General features: G+C 39.2%; 3 protein-coding genes and 1 pseudogene across 4 annotated transcripts in view; all 4 read right to left on the bottom strand.

The window, feature by feature from the left end:
• On the bottom strand, positions 135-8,440 carry LOC104706999. Of its 2 annotated transcripts, XM_010423240.2 has the most exons (18): positions 8,258-8,440; positions 7,685-7,832; positions 7,446-7,520; positions 7,229-7,344; positions 6,994-7,108; positions 6,719-6,847; positions 6,374-6,615; positions 6,090-6,286; positions 4,789-5,225; positions 3,160-3,540; positions 2,912-3,061; positions 2,743-2,821; positions 2,535-2,659; positions 2,255-2,446; positions 1,996-2,130; positions 1,786-1,911; positions 737-931; positions 135-537 (listed from the first exon to the last, which is right to left on the bottom strand). In XM_010423240.2, exons 2-18 carry the CDS (start codon positions 7,817-7,819, stop codon positions 412-414), a joined length of 2,955 nt encoding a protein of 984 aa, XP_010421542.1. In that variant the 5' UTR covers positions 7,820-7,832; positions 8,258-8,440; the 3' UTR covers positions 135-411. The 2 variants fall into 2 exon arrangements, with proteins under 2 accessions (XP_010421542.1, XP_010421541.1); XM_010423239.2 differs by lacking the exons at positions 4,789-5,225; positions 6,090-6,286; positions 6,374-6,615; ... (4 more) ...; positions 7,685-7,832; positions 8,258-8,440 and adding exons at positions 3,625-4,061; positions 4,163-4,359; positions 4,447-4,683.
• LOC104706998 lies at positions 9,472-13,897 on the bottom strand (annotated as a pseudogene).
• On the bottom strand, positions 14,138-18,394 carry LOC104706997 (putative RNA polymerase II subunit B1 CTD phosphatase RPAP2 homolog). The gene is made up of 9 exons (XM_010423238.2): positions 18,093-18,394; positions 17,355-17,986; positions 17,051-17,266; positions 16,459-16,833; positions 15,587-16,219; positions 15,291-15,481; positions 14,947-15,210; positions 14,538-14,684; positions 14,138-14,450 (listed from the first exon to the last, which is right to left on the bottom strand). Exons 1-9 carry the CDS (start codon positions 18,200-18,202, stop codon positions 14,346-14,348), a joined length of 2,673 nt encoding a protein of 890 aa, XP_010421540.1. The 5' UTR covers positions 18,203-18,394; the 3' UTR covers positions 14,138-14,345.
• The window catches only part of LOC104706995 (solute carrier family 40 member 3, chloroplastic), a gene marked incomplete in the record, with an annotated part of 4,298 nt that continues 1,421 nt past the window's right edge, over positions 18,585-21,461 (bottom strand). Inside the window, 11 exon segments of the mRNA XM_010423237.1 lie at positions 18,585-18,984; positions 19,063-19,176; positions 19,268-19,374; positions 19,468-19,614; positions 19,709-19,820; positions 20,235-20,336; positions 20,425-20,499; positions 20,583-20,759; positions 20,858-21,072; positions 21,188-21,251; positions 21,350-21,461. Of these exon segments, the coding sequence (XP_010421539.1) occupies positions 18,688-18,984; positions 19,063-19,176; positions 19,268-19,374; positions 19,468-19,614; positions 19,709-19,820; positions 20,235-20,336; positions 20,425-20,499; positions 20,583-20,759; positions 20,858-21,072; positions 21,188-21,251; positions 21,350-21,461 (1,522 nt within the window).

Genomic DNA, 21,461 nt, shown 5'->3' with positions numbered 1-21,461 from the left:
TTGCTTTACGACAAATACGCCGTCGTTTTTAATGTCGGTTCATTGGAACCTAAACCGGGCCAGTCTAGTTCACCGTCATTAGTAAAAGATATGAACTTTTAAATCATCGATTTTGTTTGATGATGAGTTTAATATAGAGAATCTGATACATTATACTAGTAGATAGAGCATTGGTTCGTTCTCTAATGGATGGATCATAACAACAACAGTAACATTCTTGTCCTAACGGCATTCCTTACTACTACTACTGATTCTAGATTTCACTACCACATGTGACATGTGTCTGTGTCTGTTTTGAAACAGAGAAGCATCGTGCTTGTGCCTAGATAGTTAGCTCTCTACAAACCCAATAACAACAACAAGATTACACACTTTCTACAAAGATTTATATATATCATCAAGTTAGTTGAATCATCTTCCGGCTCCTGCTGCTTTGAGGAAATTGTCAAACGGACTAGCTGGAGGTAGTCTCATCATGGACCATGAATCCTGCAACACTCCAGATTCTCTCCCATAGATGTTCCCATCTTCTACTACCTGTAACACAGCGTATCAACGTCTAAGCCTCGTATAATAACGTTTCAAACCTTTCTCTTCACCAGATGGTATCATAAAGTTAAGACCTTTCTCACTATTATTGAGGACCACAGCAAGTTTTAACAGTTTGTAGTTCTAATCTGTTTACTATAAGTAGGTTTGGTAGGCAAAAAAATATATCCTACTCACTGTTACGTACCTTCTCAAGTGCATATGATTCCTCTGGTGAGTTTCTGTAGAGACCATTCATCTGGCGGTTCTCAGTAGCCAACCACCTTGAGAGCTTCTGTCTAGTACCAGTCCCAAAAGTTTCACAGCGGTTAGTCATTGTGTCATAAGGAAGCGGTGAAGTAGAGACAGATGACACAACCACTTGACCAGCCACCTCAAGTGCCTAGACAACAAATCACAAACCAATCATAAGACAGACAACACAGATATATTTATCAGCCAGTTTCTTCTTTATGCCGAATGTGGTCTACACTTACAGATTCCATAAGCTGGCCAATGCTGATAACTTGGGGAATAGATGGTGAAGGAGATCCTCTTGGGGGAAAACGCACAGAGAGTTCACTCGTCACTTCGTCCTCAGCCATTGAACCTGCAGGTATGTCCTGTGATAAAAAGAAACACAAGTGTTTACAGTTCCTTTTATCATCAAAATCCCAACGAATATGGGTCTTCAGAGAATAGTTTACCTCATCGAAGGATAGCGATTCCTTAGAGATACTTTGGTTTGGTTGAGGTTCAACATTTGGCCGTGATCCAAACATAAAGGCATCATCAGGTGTGAATGGCTCCGAGAGTTGCATCTTCACATCAGCTTCCTCAAGCTTAACAAGAAAATATATAAAAAGCAAATCAGCACAAGAATCACCAGGTTTATACTTTTTTCTGGTTCCTAAAGCCATTGATCAGAGCTAATGCTCACTGAGAAACAGAAAATACAAGAATTACCTTAGAAATCTTATGTAGATTTTTGGCGACGATATTGGTTATAATAGTGTTGGACAGTTCTACTTTGCTTCGCATCTCAAACAGCATTGAAGTAGCCATCTGGCTATCACCTAAGGACCCAAAATCTTTCATATTCGCCTGTGGTCTTACGTGAAGTTGTAAGTCATCGCCAATGAATAGATAGGGATCCACCNTGCCTAGACAACAAATCACAAACCAATCATAAGACAGACAACACAGATATATTTATCAGCCAGTTTCTTCTTTATGCCGAATGTGGTCTACACTTACAGATTCCATAAGCTGGCCAATGCTGATAACTTGGGGAATAGATGGTGAAGGAGATCCTCTTGGGGGAAAACGCACAGAGAGTTCACTCGTCACTTCGTCCTCAGCCATTGAACCTGCAGGTATGTCCTGTGATAAAAAGAAACACAAGTGTTTACAGTTCCTTTTATCATCAAAATCCCAACGAATATGGGTCTTCAGAGAATAGTTTACCTCATCGAAGGATAGCGATTCCTTAGAGATACTTTGGTTTGGTTGAGGTTCAACATTTGGCCGTGATCCAAACATAAAGGCATCATCAGGTGTGAATGGCTCCGAGAGTTGCATCTTCACATCAGCTTCCTCAAGCTTAACAAGAAAATATATAAAAAGCAAATCAGCACAAGAATCACCAGGTTTATACTTTTTTCTGGTTCCTAAAGCCATTGATCAGAGCTAATGCTCACTGAGAAACAGAAAATACAAGAATTACCTTAGAAATCTTATGTAGATTTTTGGCGACGATATTGGTTATAATAGTGTTGGACAGTTCTACTTTGCTTCGCATCTCAAACAGCATTGAAGTAGCCATCTGGCTATCACCTAAGGACCCAAAATCTTTCATATTCGCCTGTGGTCTTACGTGAAGTTGTAAGTCATCGCCAATGAATAGATAGGGATCCACCTGAAAAAAATAGAGCACATAATCAAGTTATGTTACACAATCTCCATGGATGAAAATAATAACTGAAACAACACATTTGAGAACTCACATCACCAGGAACTTGAGTCTTCAGCATTTCACAAATATGAGGGATCTGATATATTTTGGCAGCGAACATCAGCGTACTTGTGGATAAAACAAGGATCAACCGCTTGCAAACTGTGGGTAATGTGCCTGGCAATGAAGAAAGTTTGGTTGCTCATAAGCCATTTCTAAAACTTTGATCAATTTAAGAGAGTATTATCATGAATCAAAACCGTTATTAAGATCCAAAGAAAGATTCCTCAATGAGAAGAGCAGCTGGAAGGCTCGAACAACAAGCCCGTCATCAGGATTCTGCAATAAAAAATGATCATGAGAGGTTAAGTATGGCATCATGAAAGTGAAACATTAAGAGCCAGAAAAGAGGAGAAACTTTATGTTGACCTTCAATCGCAAGGAAAGAAGCACCAAGCTGATAGAATGAGCAATAGCTTCAATGTTGGAAGGTAAGATATCAGGAAGAGTCGATTGTATCCAAAATGCAGATAACAATTGCCCGATTTGATCTTCTGTAAACTTCATCATTGATGGTAACTGCATCACCAGACAGTATCACACAATTGCATAAACATAAACATGTGATGGTCCTATAGCACATAACATCCAATTGTAAGCAAAGAAAAAAATGTTACCATATCAGCTAGATTAATAAATCCAGCAGTCCTATCGATTATGGAATTCAACTTGTGAAAGTTTGGGGACGATTTGTAGTTCTTAAGATCTTCGTGAGTATTATTATTATAACCGTTCTTCTCAATCTTGGCACCATCCTTCTCCTTCCTGAGCTTGTCTAATCGAGCAGTAATAGATGTGAAGGCAGATGTTGTATCACTCCTCCAGTTTCTTAATTCATTAAGATAGCCAGAAGCTCTCACTGATGCAAGTCCAGCCTGAGATTGACCAGAACTTTGCAACAGTATTACTGAAAATATTTCATGCGCTCCTACACGGGTTTCGACATTTGGATGCAGCATTGCTTTTAGAAGCGCATCAAGAAGTCCATCTGGGAAAACCTGTATAAAATTAAAATAAGGATTAAATAATCTGTAAAGATGATGTTAGAAACTAGGAAGAAAAAAAAAAAAACTATAGTTCACCTGTTGTGAACGCATAGATGGAGATAATGCTGAAGACATTGCATGAGCAAGTATCAACAGCGATCCAACCGCTGCGCGTGAAACAATTCCTGAAGAAGGAAGTCCCTCGACTGAAACAGCCATCATATCGAATAGGTGCTGTGTATTAACAATTCCTTTGGCTATCTCCCGCAGACAATCTTCAATAGAATTTTGAAGCATCACGTTCAAGTTGAGTTCCTCATCTCCAATTGATCTAGCTGTTGCCTGAAAGCTTTTCCTCAGGTGCCGACACAAGTCATTAACAAAACTTATGTCCCTAAGATACGAGCTAGTCCTGATCAGCTTTGCTAGACAACCAGCAACTTGTATGATATAAGCCTTGAGCTCAGGGTCATTGGCAACATGCTTATTGTCAAGATGGCGTACAACAGTCGACAACACCAATTGCTGACTCCCTAATATATATAAAGAAACACAGCTATGAGGTTTATACAAAAAGGTGTCTAGACAAAAACCCAATATTCTAAGAAAACAAGACAAGACATAAAGAAGATACCAGAGGTTTCCATCAAGTATACTGCATCAGAGAGAACTATCATGGCCAGCCCATTTGGGGGAGTCCATTGGCGTCTAGAATTGAAATAGCTGAACATAGGATCCAAGATTTGCCGCAGAGTTGTGCTTTCTTTAGCCAGGTCAACCATCCTCTGAAGACATATCTGTGCCCAAACTTTGGGCATCTCAGTTTCTTCTCTAAAACAATTAAAAGAGAAAGAGGCACTTAGCAAAGAGAAAAATACAAAGATATCATGGCAACAAACAGAGGATTAAGTGAGTTACTTGGTCAACAGAGTCGGATCTTTTCTTGCTGTTCTTGGTCTGACAATCAAGTAGCTAGGGCTATTCCAAACTGCTGTCCCTCGGCCTTCACATCTAATCACTTCATTTACCCAGTTACAATTTTGCTCTTCTCTGTCTTCGTTGGTCTGAACAATCATGTTTGCCTCGTAATTGTCAAGAGTGGCATGTACAATCTCATCAACAGCAGCAAATATATGCGAAAACTCTCCCATAAACCACACCTGGTGAAGAAGCAAATATAATAAAAANTATTAAATAATCTGTAAAGATGATGTTAGAAACTACGAAGAAACAAAAAAAAAAAAAAAAACTATAGTTCACCTGTTGTGAACGCATAGATGGAGATAATGCTGAAGACATTGCATGAGCAAGTATCAACAGCGATCCAACCGCTGCGCGTGAAACAATTCCTGAAGAAGGAAGTCCCTCGACTGAAACAGCCATCATATCGAATAGGGGCTGTGTATTAACAATTCCTTTGGCTATCTCCCGCAGACAATCTTCAATAGAATTTTGAAGCATCACGTTCAAGTTGAGTTCCTCATCTCCAATTGATCTAGCTGTTGCCTGAAAGCTTTTCCTCAGGTGCCGACACAAGTCATTAACAAAACTTATGTCCCTAAGATACGAGCTAGTCCTGATCAGCTTTGCTAGACAACCAGCAACTTGTATGATATAAGCCTTGAGCTCAGGGTCATTGGCAACATGCTTATTGTCAAGATGGCGTACAACAGTCGACAACACCAATTGCTGACTCCCTAATATATATAAAGAAACATAGCTATGAGGTTTAGACAAAAAGGTGTCTAGACAAAAACCCAATATTCTAAGAAAACAAGACAAGACATAAAGAAGATACCAGAGGTTTCCATCAAGTATACTGCATCAGAGAGAACTATCATGGCCAGCCCATTTGGGGGAGTCCATTGGCGTCTAGAATTGAAATAGCTGAACATAGGATCCAAGATTTGCCGCAGAGTTGTGCTTTCTTTAGCCAGGTCAACCATCCTCTGAAGACATATCTGTGCCCAAACTTTGGGCATCTCAGTTTCTTCTCTAAAACAATTAAAAGAGAAAGAGGCACTTAGCAAAGAGAAAAATACAAAGATATCATGGCAACAAACAGAGGATTAAGTGAGTTACTTGGTCAACAGAGTCGGATCTTTTCTTGCTGTTCTTGGTCTGANTCCTCGACTGAAACAGCCATCATATCGAATAGGGGCTGTGTATTAACAATTCCTATGGCTATCTCCCGCAGACAATCTTCAATAGAATTTTGAAGCATCACGTTCAAGTTGAGTTCCTCATCACCAATTGATCTAGCTGTTGCCTGAAAGCTTTTCCTCAGGTGCCGACACAAGTCATTAACAAAACTTATGTCCCTAAGATACGAGCTGGTCCTGATCAGCTTTGCTAGACAACCAGCAACTTGTATGATATAAGCCTTGAGCTCAGGGTCATTGGCAACATGCTTATTGTCAAGATGACGTACAACAGTCGACAACACCAATTGCTGACTCCCTAATATATATAAAGAAACACAGCTATGAGGTTTATACAAAAAGGTGTCTAGACAAAAACCCAATATTCTAAGAAAACAAGACAAGACATAAAGAAGATACCAGAGGTTTCCATCAAGTATACTGCATCAGAGAGAACTATCATGGCCAGCCCATTTGGGGGAGTCCATTGGCGTCTAGAATTGAAATAGCTGAACATAGGATCCAAGATTTGCCGCAGAGTTGTGCTTTCTTTAGCCAGGTCAACCATCCTCTGAAGACATATCTGTGCCCAAACTTTGGGCATCTCAGTTTCTTCTCTAAAACAATTAAAAGAGAAAGAGGCACTTAGCAAAGAGAAAAATACAAAGATATCATGGCAACAAACAGAGGATTAAGTGAGTTACTTGGTCAACAGAGTCGGATCTTTTCTTGCTGTTCTTGGTCTGACAATCAAGTAGCTAGGGCTATTCCAAACTGCTGTCCCTCGGCCTTCACATCTAATCACTTCATTTACCCAGTTACAATTTTGCTCTTCTCTGTCTTCGTTGGTCTGAACAATCATGTTTGCCTCGTAATTGTCAAGAGTGGCATGTACAATCTCATCAACAGCAGCAAATATATGCGAAAACTCTCCCATAAACCACACCTGGTGAAGAAGCAAATATAATAAAAACTTGTTAAAACCGGACAGAAACTTTTGGGAGTAAGATTGACTGAATTTGGAAGACTAAAAGAACTAGTTCTAGTACCATCGCTGAAAGGCATTGCAGACCAGATGCTCTTAGACACAGCTTTTGATGTTCGTCACCTTCTTCACGAGCCAATGCACAAACTTTGAGTGTAAATTTTTCAATGCTGTGAGTATAAGTTCCATCAACCTGTTCATAGCAGATGAAGAGTGAGAAATTTCACGTTTTCAACATTGACTAGCATAAGTGTAGAAGCCATGAACATTCTGAATTGTTAAATCAGTCAAAGCCTCAGTATGCATAGTTCTCCTAATGTTCTGCAATTAACATTTTACCTGACTGTAAATGAACCTCGTCAATGTTTGGCATCCAAGAATGGTCGGTGTGTCCAGCTTTGAATTTTCAAGTAGTTCCGTAACCACATTCAGCAAACTTGTAGCAAAATAAGCCCTTAAATAAGAGGAAAACAAAACAGGCAAGTGTTTAAGAATCATCGAAGTAACAAAACAGGCTACGAATTTGCATTACTAATTTTGCTTTCCTAAAACTGCCAGATATTAGAAAGCTTACATCTGATCCTTGCAATGGCAAAGCATTTTGTTGTAAGCCTCGGTAACAATATTAATGAACTTCATCTGTTCAGATCGAAGGTCCTTGTAACACCTCTCTTCAAGAAACTTAGCGATCTGTGACAGCCACAAAACAGAATAATGTATGCTGAACAGAACTTAAACACAAGACTCCTCCTCACCAACTAAGTAGTAAGATTCAAAAACCAAAACTATACCTTAGGGATACGGATCGGGTTCTTGGCAGCATACTCGCACAATTTGACAATCTTCCTTTCATTTGGTGCACCATCCTACAGAACATTCATACAGAGTAAGTTAAAAATATCTCAAGCACGTTTACAAACTCTCAAATCAAAACCTATACCAGATAGTCTGAAGCAAAGATGTTACCAAATCACAAGTGAAAAGTGGAAACTTTATAACGAAGTGAGCTTCAAGGAGGACACACACTTACAGGGGATTTAGGGAAGATCTCACCAAGCAATTTCTTGTAACGCTTGACGGGCTGGCGAGATCTCGACCTGAGAGCTGGACAGCAAATACACATACTCTCACACGCCGGGAAAACATTCCTAGAGATAAACCCCATTCTCTCTGCAAACCTTCACAGAAGAAGATGGTGTTAGAACATTAAAAGAAGAGAACATAGAAAGCTTCAATTTTTTTGTAAACCCTAGAGGAGCCAAAGTTACTAAACCAAGACAAAACAAAGGAGAAGAGCAAAAAAGAAAAAGAAAAAAAAAACTTTCTGAGTAAAAAAATTGAAGAAACCTAATACTTTTTTTCAAATTCAAAATTCAAAACTTTAAAATCGAGGATATAAAAACAAAAGACGAAAAATATGTCAGAGGTTCAGAACAACAAAACTGGGTATGCGTTTGGAAACGAAGGAGAGACAAAAAAAAACACAAATGTGCATTACCCGATTTCTAAAAAGAAACCCTAACCCAAAAAATTTAGCTTAATCTCCAAGGTAATCGAGAAATCATGAAAGGAAACTAAAGAAGAGAGATTTGAAGACACGTACAGAGCTTCCAGGGGACGGATCTGAGGAGAGGCGAAGTGAAACTGGAAACTGGTTTCAAAGCTTTGATTAATCTAATGAGAGAGAGAGAGAGAGAGAGAGAGAGAGGGAAAAGGCGCGTGGATTTGGATACAAACTGCTGCAATTAGAGAGAGAGAGAGAGCACGTGAGAGATGTTGTCACAGATTTTAATGTATTTTTTTTTCTTTTCTCTCTCTCTCTTTTTCACTAGAGAAAAAGCAGAACTAGCCTATAGTACTTCTGTCTTGTGTCAGAATGCTCCATCAATTAAAAAAAAAACAGAAGCTAAACAAGTTGGTTGTTGTCTTTGTTGACAACAAAAATTCGAACAATTTTGGTTTTTTTTTTTTTTTGCTTATTAAAAAAAAGTTGTTGAAGTTAGAATGACGAATGACCCGAATCCGGTCCGACCTAAGTCCTCCTGACCCTGAGGGCCTGAAACTGATGAAATACACAATGGTCCGGTGACTCCGGTCCGTCCTTCCGGATGATATTTGGTGTTAAATCTTGTTGGACTAGGATTTTTTGGGCAACACAACCTTATTCCATATTTTTATTTTATTTTAAAAACAATAACCCTGGTTCCATATAATAATAATTGAAGAATGTTTCTAAAATATTGCGAATCTTTAGAATCTTTAAATAAATAGAAGCTACACTATAGTTTCTGTCAAAAGAAAATGTGAGTTAGTAAAGTCATATGGTGGTGGTGGAGATGATGATAATGATACCTTGATTAGAGTTTAAACAAATATGTGTACAAAGGTCAGAAACAATGACTTAATAAGAGTAAAACTCTTCTAAAGCTCAGCAAAAATTTATGGCAACAGAATCACATAAGCAATCCTTCTGCATTCTTAAGAGCTTCTTTGGCTTTCCTGAATTCCCCATTTGTTGCCTTGTTAGTTTTCACACCATATTCCTTCACCAAGAATTTGATACCATCGCGTAGAGCTTTGTGAGCAAGATCTACACAAGATTATCAGGGTGCTCAACGGTGGCCTCGAATAGCATTCAAAAGTGCATGATTCTTTTTGTGGTTAACTCCACTGGATTTGTTAAATCCACGGATTTGAGAACCGCAATTCAAGGATACAATAATCTCTGCAAGTGCGAATGTTCTTAGTTTTCTAACATCGGCTTGGTTATTTTTCCAAGTATCTTAAATTTGAATTTTAAGGAGAGCAAACAGAATAATGTCGCTGAAAGTAATCGAAAGTTTAATATGGTTTAGGCCTAATATGGTTTGATGAAAAAAATAAAAAGACTTAAAATCTGGTCCGACTCTAATTTGCAAAAGCAAAAACACATCCTATCATGCCTTCAGTTTCAGGAGTTGGATCTCATACAAATTCGGCAGTCTTGGCCTTAAATTCTTCCAGCAAATCCTCAATGCTCTTCACCGAGTGGGCTGCACTGTCTCTCAGACGAACACTCACCTGAAAATGTGAAGGTCCAACAAACAATTGGTCTTAAATGTCTTCACACAAAACAAAATTAATTAAACTCGAGAGACTCTAAATATGGATGGCCGTCTAACCTGTCCAGTAGCTGCTTCAGTTTCACCCACGACCAGAATGTAGTTGTACTGCGCAAGCTGAGCTTCACGCACCTACAGACACACCACGATCATCATTACTCAAGTCAATATTAAGAATCACCAGCCAACCAGAGAACAACAATGGGAACAACCAGTCAATTGTTACCTTTTTATCGATCTTTCTGTCTGTTAAGTCGGCATCCACATAGAACCCAGCATCATGAATTTCCTTTTGTACCTGTTTGAATGAATGTGCCAAAAGACACGCTAGAGATTAGATGCTGCAGATAAGTTAATACGAACCACAGGCGCTAACTAAAAGAGTACAGGCAAAGCCACAAACTTAACCTTTTCTGCATATTTCTGAGATTTCTCTGATATAGGGCAAACTATGGCTTGGCGCGGACTAATCCAGAAAGGCCATTTTCCTTTGTAATGCTCCAACAATATGGCAAACATACGTTCCACAGATCCCAACACGGCTCTATGTATCATTACAGGTTTACTCCTCTTCGCTTCGTCCTCAGCTGCGTATTCCAATTGGAAGCGATCCGGAAGTTGAAAATCAAGCTGATAGAGGCGACAAGAAACATACAATCAACTCCTGCACTGATTACAGCAATGGAATGCATAGAACAGAAAAACTAAAAAAAGTTTCAGAGCATAACCTGTAAAGTAGCACACTGGAATTTCCTATTCATCGCATCAGAAACTGTGATGTCTATCTTTGGGCCATAAAATGCACCATCTCCTTCGTTCAACTGCCAAAACAGCACACATTAGAATGAATGCAGACTTTTGTGAATAGAAAAGAGTATTCAACAAGTGCCAATACCACTAATGGCTTTCCAAAAGCTTCTATAGCTTCTTTGAGATCCGCTTCAGCTTTATCCCATGTTTCCACATCACCAAGGTGCTTCTCTGGCCTCTGAAATTTAAATTAACATGCAAATAATGGTTATAGAAACATGTCACGCTAAGACTATAAGATTTGGTAGATGCACTGGTATATAAATCATCAAATATGGTACCGTTGAAAGTTTTAGCTCATAGGTAAACCCAAAAATTTTGTACACATAGTCAATGAACTCCAACACACCCTGCACTTCTTCCTTAACCTGCAAATAGATGACATTAACTATAACAAAAAAACTGGGAGAAAAGGAGCTCCGACAGTACCAGATAAGACACATATATCACAAACCTGTTCCGTTGTACAGAATATGTGTGCATTATCCTGAAAAAGTATGCGAACATTATATTAAGTATCAAACATGCATCGTGGAAAGGGAAAAATGATAATAAACTATAGTAAACAAGGATACAAAATCTACCTGCTGGAACCGTCGGACACGAGTCAACCCACTAAGTGCTCCACTTGCCTCATTGCGGTGTAACACTCCAAAGTCAGCCAGTCTCATAGGTAACTCTACAGATCAGATAATATAAGCAGCCAAAAGATGGCGTCAGTCCAGATAAATGACAGACAACTTCTTTAGTAAGATTTATAAAGGGGAAACATTAGCCATAGTCCTTGAAGATAACAAAATACAAATTACACTTTGGAACAAGTCTCCTGTCATTGAAAAAGTCAGCACTGTGTAATCCACAAGTTTTGACAGAATTTCATGGAGTGAACTTTAATTTCTACAACTAATATTATTCATAGATCTGTTTTTGGTGATATCAAATAGCAAAGAAGGAACAGAGTCATACCTCTATATGAGCGAACCCTATGTTGGAATATCAAGCAGTGACCAGGACAATTCATAGGTTTCAGCCCGAACTCTTGCTTCTCAATCTACATAAGGAACATTCTGATAAGTCATTCATACGCAGAATATAACTTAGAGAGCTGCTTTGCTAAAGTAACAGAGTCAAAGAGACTCTTAAGGTTTCCATGTCCTCTCACATCAAACGTAAACATATTATCCTTGTAGTTTTCAGCATGTCCGGATGTGTCCCACAGACTCATGTTGTACATATTTGGTCAAATGACCTGCCAGTGCAAGGTTATTTAGCGATCCCCACTCAACAAGTATATTAAATATATGAGATGAGAGAGCTAAGGAAAACCTCTGTGTAGCCCCTTTGCCAGTATTGCTTCTTAATGAAGTCCATCAACTTGTTATATACACGAGTGCCGAGTGGAAGAAAGAAATAACTTCCAGGGCTGAAGCTCAAGGATGGTGAATATATGTATGTACAGTGAAACACAAAGAGGAAAACACAGTATATTAGCAATGAAATACCTGAGGTGATGACTAAAGAAGAGTTCCTGCTTTTGGCCCAATAGTCTGTGGTCATACTTTTTGGCTTCTTCTAGAAATTGAAGATATTTCTGTAACGACCAAGTCAAAGATAATAGATATTATTCATACTTATGAAACAGCGTAGCTTCTGATCAGGATAAGATATCCCATATACTCTCTGCAAGCTCTCACGGTCTTTGCTACCCCTCCAGTAAGCTGATGAAGCCTAAGAAAATTACATTTGTCAGCATAAGAAAACAAACTATAATATGTACATATGTAGCTCTTAGAGATACAGTAGCAAATCACCCTCAAACACTTGAACGCTTTCACGAAAGAAGTGTTTGGTATGTGCGGTCCACGACACAAATCCACCAAGGGGCCACATCAGTAGACAGTAATGGTCTTGTCCGCAGGCAAATCATTGATGATTTCAACCTAGATGATTATCAGTAGAATAATGAGTCCAAACAACATAAGAGGACAGAAATAAGCGTAAAGTTAAGGAAGCATAACAAAATTCAATGATATTTATCCACAGCTTAACCCACCTTAAAATTATTCTCTGAACTCGAGTGCCTGATCCTTTGTCACTTCAATCCTTTCAAATGGTTGTGCTTCCTGAGATGTAAATAGAAAAATATGACGGCGGGTGACATATCATGCAATTTTCGTTAAAAGGTCTGAGAAACGAACAACCTATATTACAACATATATTGTAAGAAACCTTCAAGATAATCGAATAAAATTTCAGAGTAAAGAAGAAACAATACCTTAGCAGCTTTTGCAGCACCTGCTTCGATTTTAGGAAAGTGATTTTCGTTCAAGCCCAAGTCACCATAAAATCCATCATAGTAGAAACCCTGCAATAACAAATCCATTACTAACATCAGCGATAGCCACATTTGCACAGCACTTAATTCAAATACAAACAACAAGACCAATGATTTCCACCTTTTTTTTTCTCTATTCCTAGGGCCAAGGAAATATCTTAACATAGAAACCGAATTTCACAAATGATGGAACATGACATACAAACAAGTAACAATACAAACAAGCTGCTTTTACCTCTCCTCTCGTTGTACATGGTCTTATGCATAGTTGACACCCATACTCCTGTTCGAGAGCCTACAACAAGATCACACCCACATCTACCATAAACGAATCGTTCACCACTAGCAAAACTTTTTCGAAAGTCAGATAAAAGATAAAACTCTTATACCTGACCAAGAATGTGAGCACTAGAATGCCAGAGAGTATCGCGACCTTTATCGCTATCAAACTTGAAAAGCTCAAGCTTACAGTCACCTTCAAGTGGCCTACTCATATCCCAGAGAACATCATCGACCGCTGAAATTAGCGCAGAATTTGCCAAACCCTTTGAAATCTGAGCAGCAATATCCATCGGAGTTGTCTCCCATTTCCTCCCTTCTTTCACATTCCCATCTGGCAAAGTAATCCTAAACACACACAACGCCAGAAATCAAAATCAATCTTCAACGAACAAATTGAAAACCTTAAGACACACAAATCAGAGTAGCACATATGCAAATCGTATTTACTTGATCGGATCGTGCGGTAGGGACTTGAGCTTCTCGAGTTGATTGGCTTGGATATGCTCGAAAATCTTGATACGTTTCGGGATGACGGCGGAAAGATACGCCTTATCCTTTGGATGATTAGCTGCCATTGACGGAACAGTACAAAACGACGACGCAGAGGAGAAGAGAGCTGGTAGAGACGAAGAAGAAGAAGAGGTGTAACGACGAATAGAGCGAGCCGTAAGACGAAGGAGCATCAAAAGCCGTTGCAAAGGTTTATGTTATCTGTGTGACCTCCTCCTCTAGGGTTTTTTTTTCGCCATCAGTAGAAAACAAAATCGAACCAAACCGACCTAAAATTGGGTGACTTCGGTTTTCCGGTTTTTGAATTCGTGAAATTATCTCATTTAATTCTCGGTTTAGAAAAACAATTAGAGTGCAACCGGTTTAGTTAGTAAGAAGGTTTTCAAGAGAGTTAGCTTTACTTTTACCATTCAAAAACTTGTATTCTATGTGTATTGGAGAGGAAAACAAGAAAGTGATGATGTTTTTATATAACAAACTTTTACAAAAGGAACAACACAACGTCTCTAAACGATTTTATCATATAGAAATAGCGACAAATCTCTGTTCTAGTGACTTGAAGATCTTACTCACATCAATGACTTTCAAAATTATAGACTCCTCTATTTTCATAGTTCTTAAGTTGATTTCTTCTACCAAATCCTTGGTTTTGTCTACGCTCCGCTTCGGGTAGCAAATTGAGGAACGCGGCCTAGTGGTAACAGGATATCCTTCATTGTCTCATACTCTTCGTTTCCTATTCCACTTCCTTCCAAAATCTGATATTTTTTCACAAACATAATCAACAGATTAAGTTCACTTAGATTTCACCTTTTACTACTATGTTCAACTTGACTGTAACTAACCTTGTCTCTGTTAGATATATAAGGTGCAATCCGAGGGATACGTGATACAGACAATGCGTCCAAAAAAAGAAGAACTATCACAAGCCATTCTTTAATCTTAAATGATGGAACTGCCCCTGTTAACGACATTGTTTCCAACAAGCTTCCCTGCTCAACAACAAATCACAACCAATATCACTGAGAACTATATATAAACTTCCAAGCATAAGTTTCACAATATTCTCATGAGAAACTTGATAAAGAGTTTACATTTTCAAATATGATTCCATACTTTAAAACTAAGGTTTTGTTCTAGGATTAATTGCTACATTTTACAAAGATAGACAGGGAACAAATCACTAATTTCACTAGGATTGGCTATTTTGGTTTATTAGTAGACTAATAACAGAAAAAGAATTTGGAAAAGTACCAGTCCCTTTTCTAATTCGGATATCGCTATTGGCAGCCTGAGATAAGTGGCGACTCTGGGTAAAGCTCTGGCAAGGTACCCAGCAATTGTCTGCTTGATCTCTGAGGAAAGCCCGTCTCCCAAGATCATCCTCCGAGGGTACTCCTTCCCGTTAACTGATAAGAACTCCTCATGAGCAGACTCTTCCTTCCCATATATGTATGCCAGAGAGGACGATGATACCCAGCCAAACAGTGAATCCCACATCACAGCAAAACTTGATAACTGAGGAAGGAGAAGGACCAGTAAGTTTAGTTCAACGGAGTCCTAATGGGCGAGTAAATTTAAATGCATAAGAGACTTACTGTGAGATTGAAGCCCTCGGGAGGTCCATCAAACCACGATTGATCACGGTCAAACAAATCAGAATCTGGAATACCGGGTTTATTTGGCCACTTCAGAAGAGTTGATTCCTCTTCGTCTTCGATATGTTCCTCAGTAACCTCTTCATCAAGTTGATGTGTACTTGGTAACAAAACTATTCCAGCTTTTGCAGCTATATGAAACATGTCAAAGTGCACAATTTAGTAACTCATGCAAGTCCACAACGTATGGACACCAAAGTGTGTCATTACATAAGTAACACCCCCTATGGACTTACTGGCATCACTTGCATCTGTATCTCCTGAAGATACAGCTTCGGCAGCCTGGCTTAATGCTGTAGCACAGGCTTCTGCTAATGCAAGGCGTGATAAACTATTGACATCCTTTGTATCAGTAGAAGACAGGCTAGGACCTGCGGCGATATCATTGTTTCTAACCTCACAAAGATCACCACAGCCATCATTCTGGTCGGCCCAAGTAACTGAACGGCTAAGCTTCTTACAACCAGAAGTTTTAAGGCATGACTTTGTAACGGTTTCACTTGATGAACACACATCCTGAACTTTGTGTATTTCGGACAAATCAGCTGCAAGGTATTCTTCACCATCTTCATAAGAATTAGCATGGTATTCAATAGAAATCTTTTTCTTTCCTGATTTTTCTGGTTTTGTCCTCGAGCCCTTCGTATTAGAACCAGAAGAGGATCCTGATAGAGTACTTTTTCCGTCCACAGTCTGAAGACCTCCTTTTAGATTGCAACTAAGAGAATCTTCCATCGAACATTGTGGCTGCTTAGACACACTATATTCTACGCCGTACCCATCACTCATAATTGCCGAACTCGCAAGACCCATCTCATCAAACCAGAAATTCTTAATGTCCTTCTCTATTTCAGGATCATTACAAAAACCTGCATATGCACAATAAACTTCAATATTAGACAGACAAACAGAGTCACACAGGCACAAAAACACCCTAACAATAATTAGAACAACTCAGACACCCAAGGAATAAAGAAACTCATTTATTATACCAGATGAGTACTTCAAAATGAAAAAAAAGGTAACATATACAGAATTACAGATTATTTCTCAGCGATTTCTTGAATTTAAGGCCAAACTATCTTTATAGCTTCCTAAGTGCTCTTACCCAATTCTTTCCTGGGGGGAACTGCAGTTTGTCCAAAATTTGTCATAACTGTTTTCATTTTGCCATCCTCTGATTCCCCTCCATGAGTAGCTTGTTTGGCTTGTGTTGGAAGCTTCAAACTTTTATTCTTAGATGCAGAAGAGGATCCTGTTAGAGAACTTTTTCCATCCAAAGTCTTATGATCCTTTTTTAATTGACCACCCATAGGGTCTTCTGTTGAGCATGGTGGTTGCTTAGACACACTATATTCAACGCTGTGTCCATCACTTCCAGTACCAGAGCTCACACAACCCATCCCATCAAACCCAAAGCTCGCAAAATCGATCCCATCAACCCCAAACGTCTTCTTTTCCTTTTTTTTTTCACGACGAAACCCTGCAAATGCACAGTACACACTCAAGATCATCCTGATAAATAGAGAGCATTGAAAACAGTATTTACTGCCCCAAGCATCAGCAGAAATAACCCAATAACCATCACATGATCTCAGGCTCATGATACCAACAAAATACCTTTAAGAAAGATTAAGTAATATTTATGGTTACATTATGCTGGTCGTAAAGCCTACTCTTAACAGCTCCTTAGTGCTTACTTGATTTCTTTTGTGTGGGAGGAACTACAGTTTGCACTCTCATAACTGTTTTCCCTTTGCCATCATCAGATTCCCCAACAGGAGAAGCTTGTTTGGTTTGCGGTAGAAGCTTTGAAACACTATATTCATCAGGCATAATTACTGTGCTAGTGAAATCCATCTCGCTAAAAGGCGGGTTCTCATGCTTCTCTTGATTCTTTTGAGTAGCCTTGGAATCTGCCAAAACCAAAACTTATATTATACATTGATCAATCATTTGGTAACTGAACAATCTTTTCACTCCATAGTTCATTATCGAACTTACCACTTATGTCTTTGCAATTTCTTGATTTGCAATCACTTTGATCCAAAGGAACATAACCTTCAACAGCATTAGAAGGACCCATCCACTGCTCTAAAGACAATTCTCCACCACTCGCTTCAAAATTCTCCCGAATTACAAGCTTAGACAAATCTAAGGCCTTATTCACATCCAAAGAACCTTTCACTTCCGGATCACCAAACAACGCCAAAATCTCATTCAACTTCACCGTATCAAACTCCGAGGTACGAGCATCTTGCAAAGTCCCCGAAAACGTTTTGCTATCAATTAAACAACCCGCGGAGCAAAACTTTCCCGTCTCCTGTAAATCGTAAACCTTATGCTCCTTCAACGAAATCCGATACTTTCCTCTTCTAGAAACATCGGAAGGGAGAAATCTCTGGCAAAGAGGATAACCACAGAGCTTAGCGATGGTTCGTTCAGTGACGACATCTTCGTAGTCTAATCGAGAAATTAACTTCCCCGCCGCGAAGAGCTGGTTCTGATCAGTGATACCGTCGAGCATAGCGAGCTGAAGCTTGTGAACCGCATCGTTAATGGCGATTACTTGATCATCTATTGGAGTTGTCTCTCGTTTGTTTCCTTCTTTCACATTCCCATCTGGCGATGTCATCCTAAACACAAACAACACCAAAATTCAAAATCAATCTTCCAGAAACAAATTGAAACCTTGGAGATACTAATCGCAGTGATACATATGAAAATACGCGTCGTATTTACTTGATTGGATTGTGTGGTAGAGACTCGAGTTGATTGGCTTGAATCTGCTTGGTACGTTTGGGGATGACTGCGGAAAGATACGCTTCATCCTTTGGATGATTAGCTTCCATTGATGGAACAGTACAAAACAGAAAACGCAGACGAAGACGATACGAGAGCTGGTAGAGACGAAGAAGAAGAGGAAGAAGAAGTTGTATAACAAACGAAAAGCGAGCGAGTCGTTTGGCAAAGGTTTATGTTCTCTCTGTTCTAAATGACCTCTAGGTTTTTTCTTTTCGTCAGGGAAGGGTGGTAAAACAAAATCGAACCAAGCCGACCTAAATTGGGTGATTTCGATTTTCCGGTTTTTGAAATTGATTGTGATATTATCCCGTTAGTTCTCGGTTTAGAAATATAATAATGGTGCAACCGGTTAAGTCTTCATTCAAATCAGGTCGCCTAATCCTCTTTCGATTTTTCTCAAATTTGAAGTTTAAAATTTATACACCAAAGTCAGAAGAACTCATGGTTTTTTTTCTCTTTATACTTTAAATAAAGAATTTATACAGTGAAAAAGAAACTACTATACAAAACATTTCAATGTAAAAACTCCAAATCAATGTGAGAGAGGGTCGAAGGAGAAGAGTCGTCTTTGTTCATCAGTGGGATTTCTCAGCAATCTGCAGAATATCAAAGAGGCTGCAACAACTGATAAAAGAGACAGAACCGCAAGAAACCCGAAATGGGAAGCGTCATTTGCCACTATGGCTACTCCGAGCATCAGCGATTCAGCTAGACTCGCCACTGAGATCTCTGTTGCACCGATGAGATTGGCCTTGGACGATGGAATTCCGGTTTGGAGAATCTGAGCTCCCACAAGACCGTAAGACATGTGACCTAGCCTCGATAATACCTGCATTTTGTTTCCCTTTCAGTCAACCCATAACTGTAATCTTACTGGTTAAAAATAGAGAGAGGAGTAGGAACTTACAATCATGGACAAGAAGAAGAAGAGTGGGCTTGTTTGGGATAGAGAAGAGCTACAATAAACAGTAACAGCAACAGCAAGGAGTGAAGCTTGGAAAAATAATCCTACTGCACCTGCCTGCATCGTTTTAAAATGCAATCGCAATAACATTAACCAACTTGAACGCAACACATGCTCAAGAGACTAAATGGCGGAAACAAAGTTCAACCTTTAGAATGCCAAATCGTTTGACCAAGTTTGCTGATAAGAAGGTTGCGGCCACGCCCATAACAGCGCATAATCCACTGAAACCCCCAATAACTGATGGATTCACACCTGTTGAAGAGACAGTTTGGTGTAAATTCTGTTGAGTAATATCCCATAAAGTTTCACTAAAGAAAAGTGAGGGACCAAGTTAATGTAGCATACATCGTTGTGTTAGAAATGCAGTCATCAAGCTGCCTGGGGTGAGGACAATGTTGAAGTAGAGAAGGACATATGCGAGGCTAGCGGGAAGAACTGGCTGTTGAATATACTCTTTCCATCCGAGCTTGATAGTTTCCATGCCAATATCAACTGATAAACAAAGCAAATGGTATTTGTGATATCTAAATGCTCGAGTCATATAATATGCTTATCCAAACATTTTCAAGTAATAAGGTCTTCTTACAAATACTGTCGGTATCAGAACGAGCTCCTTCAGCAGCACAGCTGCTCTGAGAGCATTTCGGACGGTCCAGAACACCAGAGGAGAACTTGTTGGTCAGCCATATAAGAGCTGTCTGGAGAAAAAAGATTTTGTCTATTAGAAGTGCAAGACGGAATGAAGTCCCAGTAAAATTGGTAATGCTCAAATGGAATTGTTTCTAGGATCTGAAGCACAACAGCATCACTCCAATGTTGATGACAAGACATTTCTCTAGTTAAAAACATTGATAATACCGGATCTAGGCTAAAAGCTCAAATATAGGTAGCCTCGGATAATTATCCAAAACCTAAACAAAAAGAGACCGCCTTTTATGATTAAGAAAATAGAGTTTCACACTTAACCCATGAAGAACAGGAATGATCCCATTCTACATAGTTCAGCTTCAAACAAAACAGCAGCTTTGTGTTTTCGTATTTAGCTTCAATGACCATACTTTCCAGTCTTGAAAAGAAGAGTAACCAAAAGTTTATAGGGAATTGCTACTTACCATGGTTGGTAAAGAACCAATCATTAGTGTGGCAGCAAACTTTAAGCAGGTCACAGGGTCATATTTGGATAGGAGGATGCCAAATAACATCGTCCCAGCAATCTGTTTAAGGTTAAAATTTTGTCATTTGGTTAATACTGGAATCAAAAGATCAGAAAGAACATAAAATCTATTAAGAGGATTACAATACCTCACAAAGTAGATCAATCCTGTGGAGAACAGCATTTGCTTGTGCAAGAGCGATTGGTCTGTTTATTCCCGCCAACTACCAAATGATAAGTTAATTACTTCAGTAGGTGTTTCCCCTGACGAAAACAGGTATTCAATGGCATCACAAAGAAAGCATACCAATACAACCCAATCACGTTCTATGGCGACTCCAGATGCTATTCCACATAGGCTGTCAATGGCCCCTGCGAATACCAACGCAAAGAACCAAGGCTGCAGAAGAATTGATGATGCCGATGTGGAAGGAACAGTGTATGCATGAATTATCATTCCTGCAGATAGCACTTGAGCGGCTGCCTGAACATATAGATATAAAATATGTTTATGACATGCAATATCTGAAGACAGATGTTGCAGGAAAGTAACCACTAAGTCTTTTTTTAAAAAGATTTTACCTGAACGACATTCAACGAGATATATGTAGGAACCCTCGGACTATAATCCATAAACTTTCCAACCACTGGACCCCCAGCAATGATCACCAGTTTAGTGACAAAGCCCATGACTGCCACAGGTAGTAAACTCGGATGTAGCATCGCAATGGCGGACGGCCAAGCAAAATTCCAAAGTTGCTCAACCAAATTTCCGACCAAACAACTTGCATATAAGACTGATAAAAACCAAGTAAATGTCATCATGTTGATAAATGCCAAAAATGAAAACATTATAATCTCATTTGCTCAGCAAGTTCAATTCAGAAAACTAGTGAGAGAGAGAGCTCCAACCATATAATCCTTCAGGGTGAGCTGGAGTGGCTGCAATGGCAGTCTGCTCCTCCTCAGACAAGACCTAAAACCAAGAACAAGAAACCACCAAAGATTGATTAGCTCAAGCAACACTGCAGAAACTCTTGGTTCTTGACCAAAAAGGGGATGAACTGAACATACGGGCAATGCTGTCAAAACGGTATCTACGTAAGTACACTCGGTTAGTAAGCTGAGAGATTCAGTAACCGCGAGATTGGTATCGAGATGAACAATGGGAATAGAATGATCCTCA

Source organism: Camelina sativa, chromosome 8, assembly GCF_000633955.1.
Source record: "Camelina sativa cultivar DH55 chromosome 8, Cs, whole genome shotgun sequence".
Classification (NCBI taxonomy): domain Eukaryota; kingdom Viridiplantae; phylum Streptophyta; class Magnoliopsida; order Brassicales; family Brassicaceae; genus Camelina; species Camelina sativa.
This window is presented reverse-complemented; position numbering and strand designations above follow the sequence as displayed.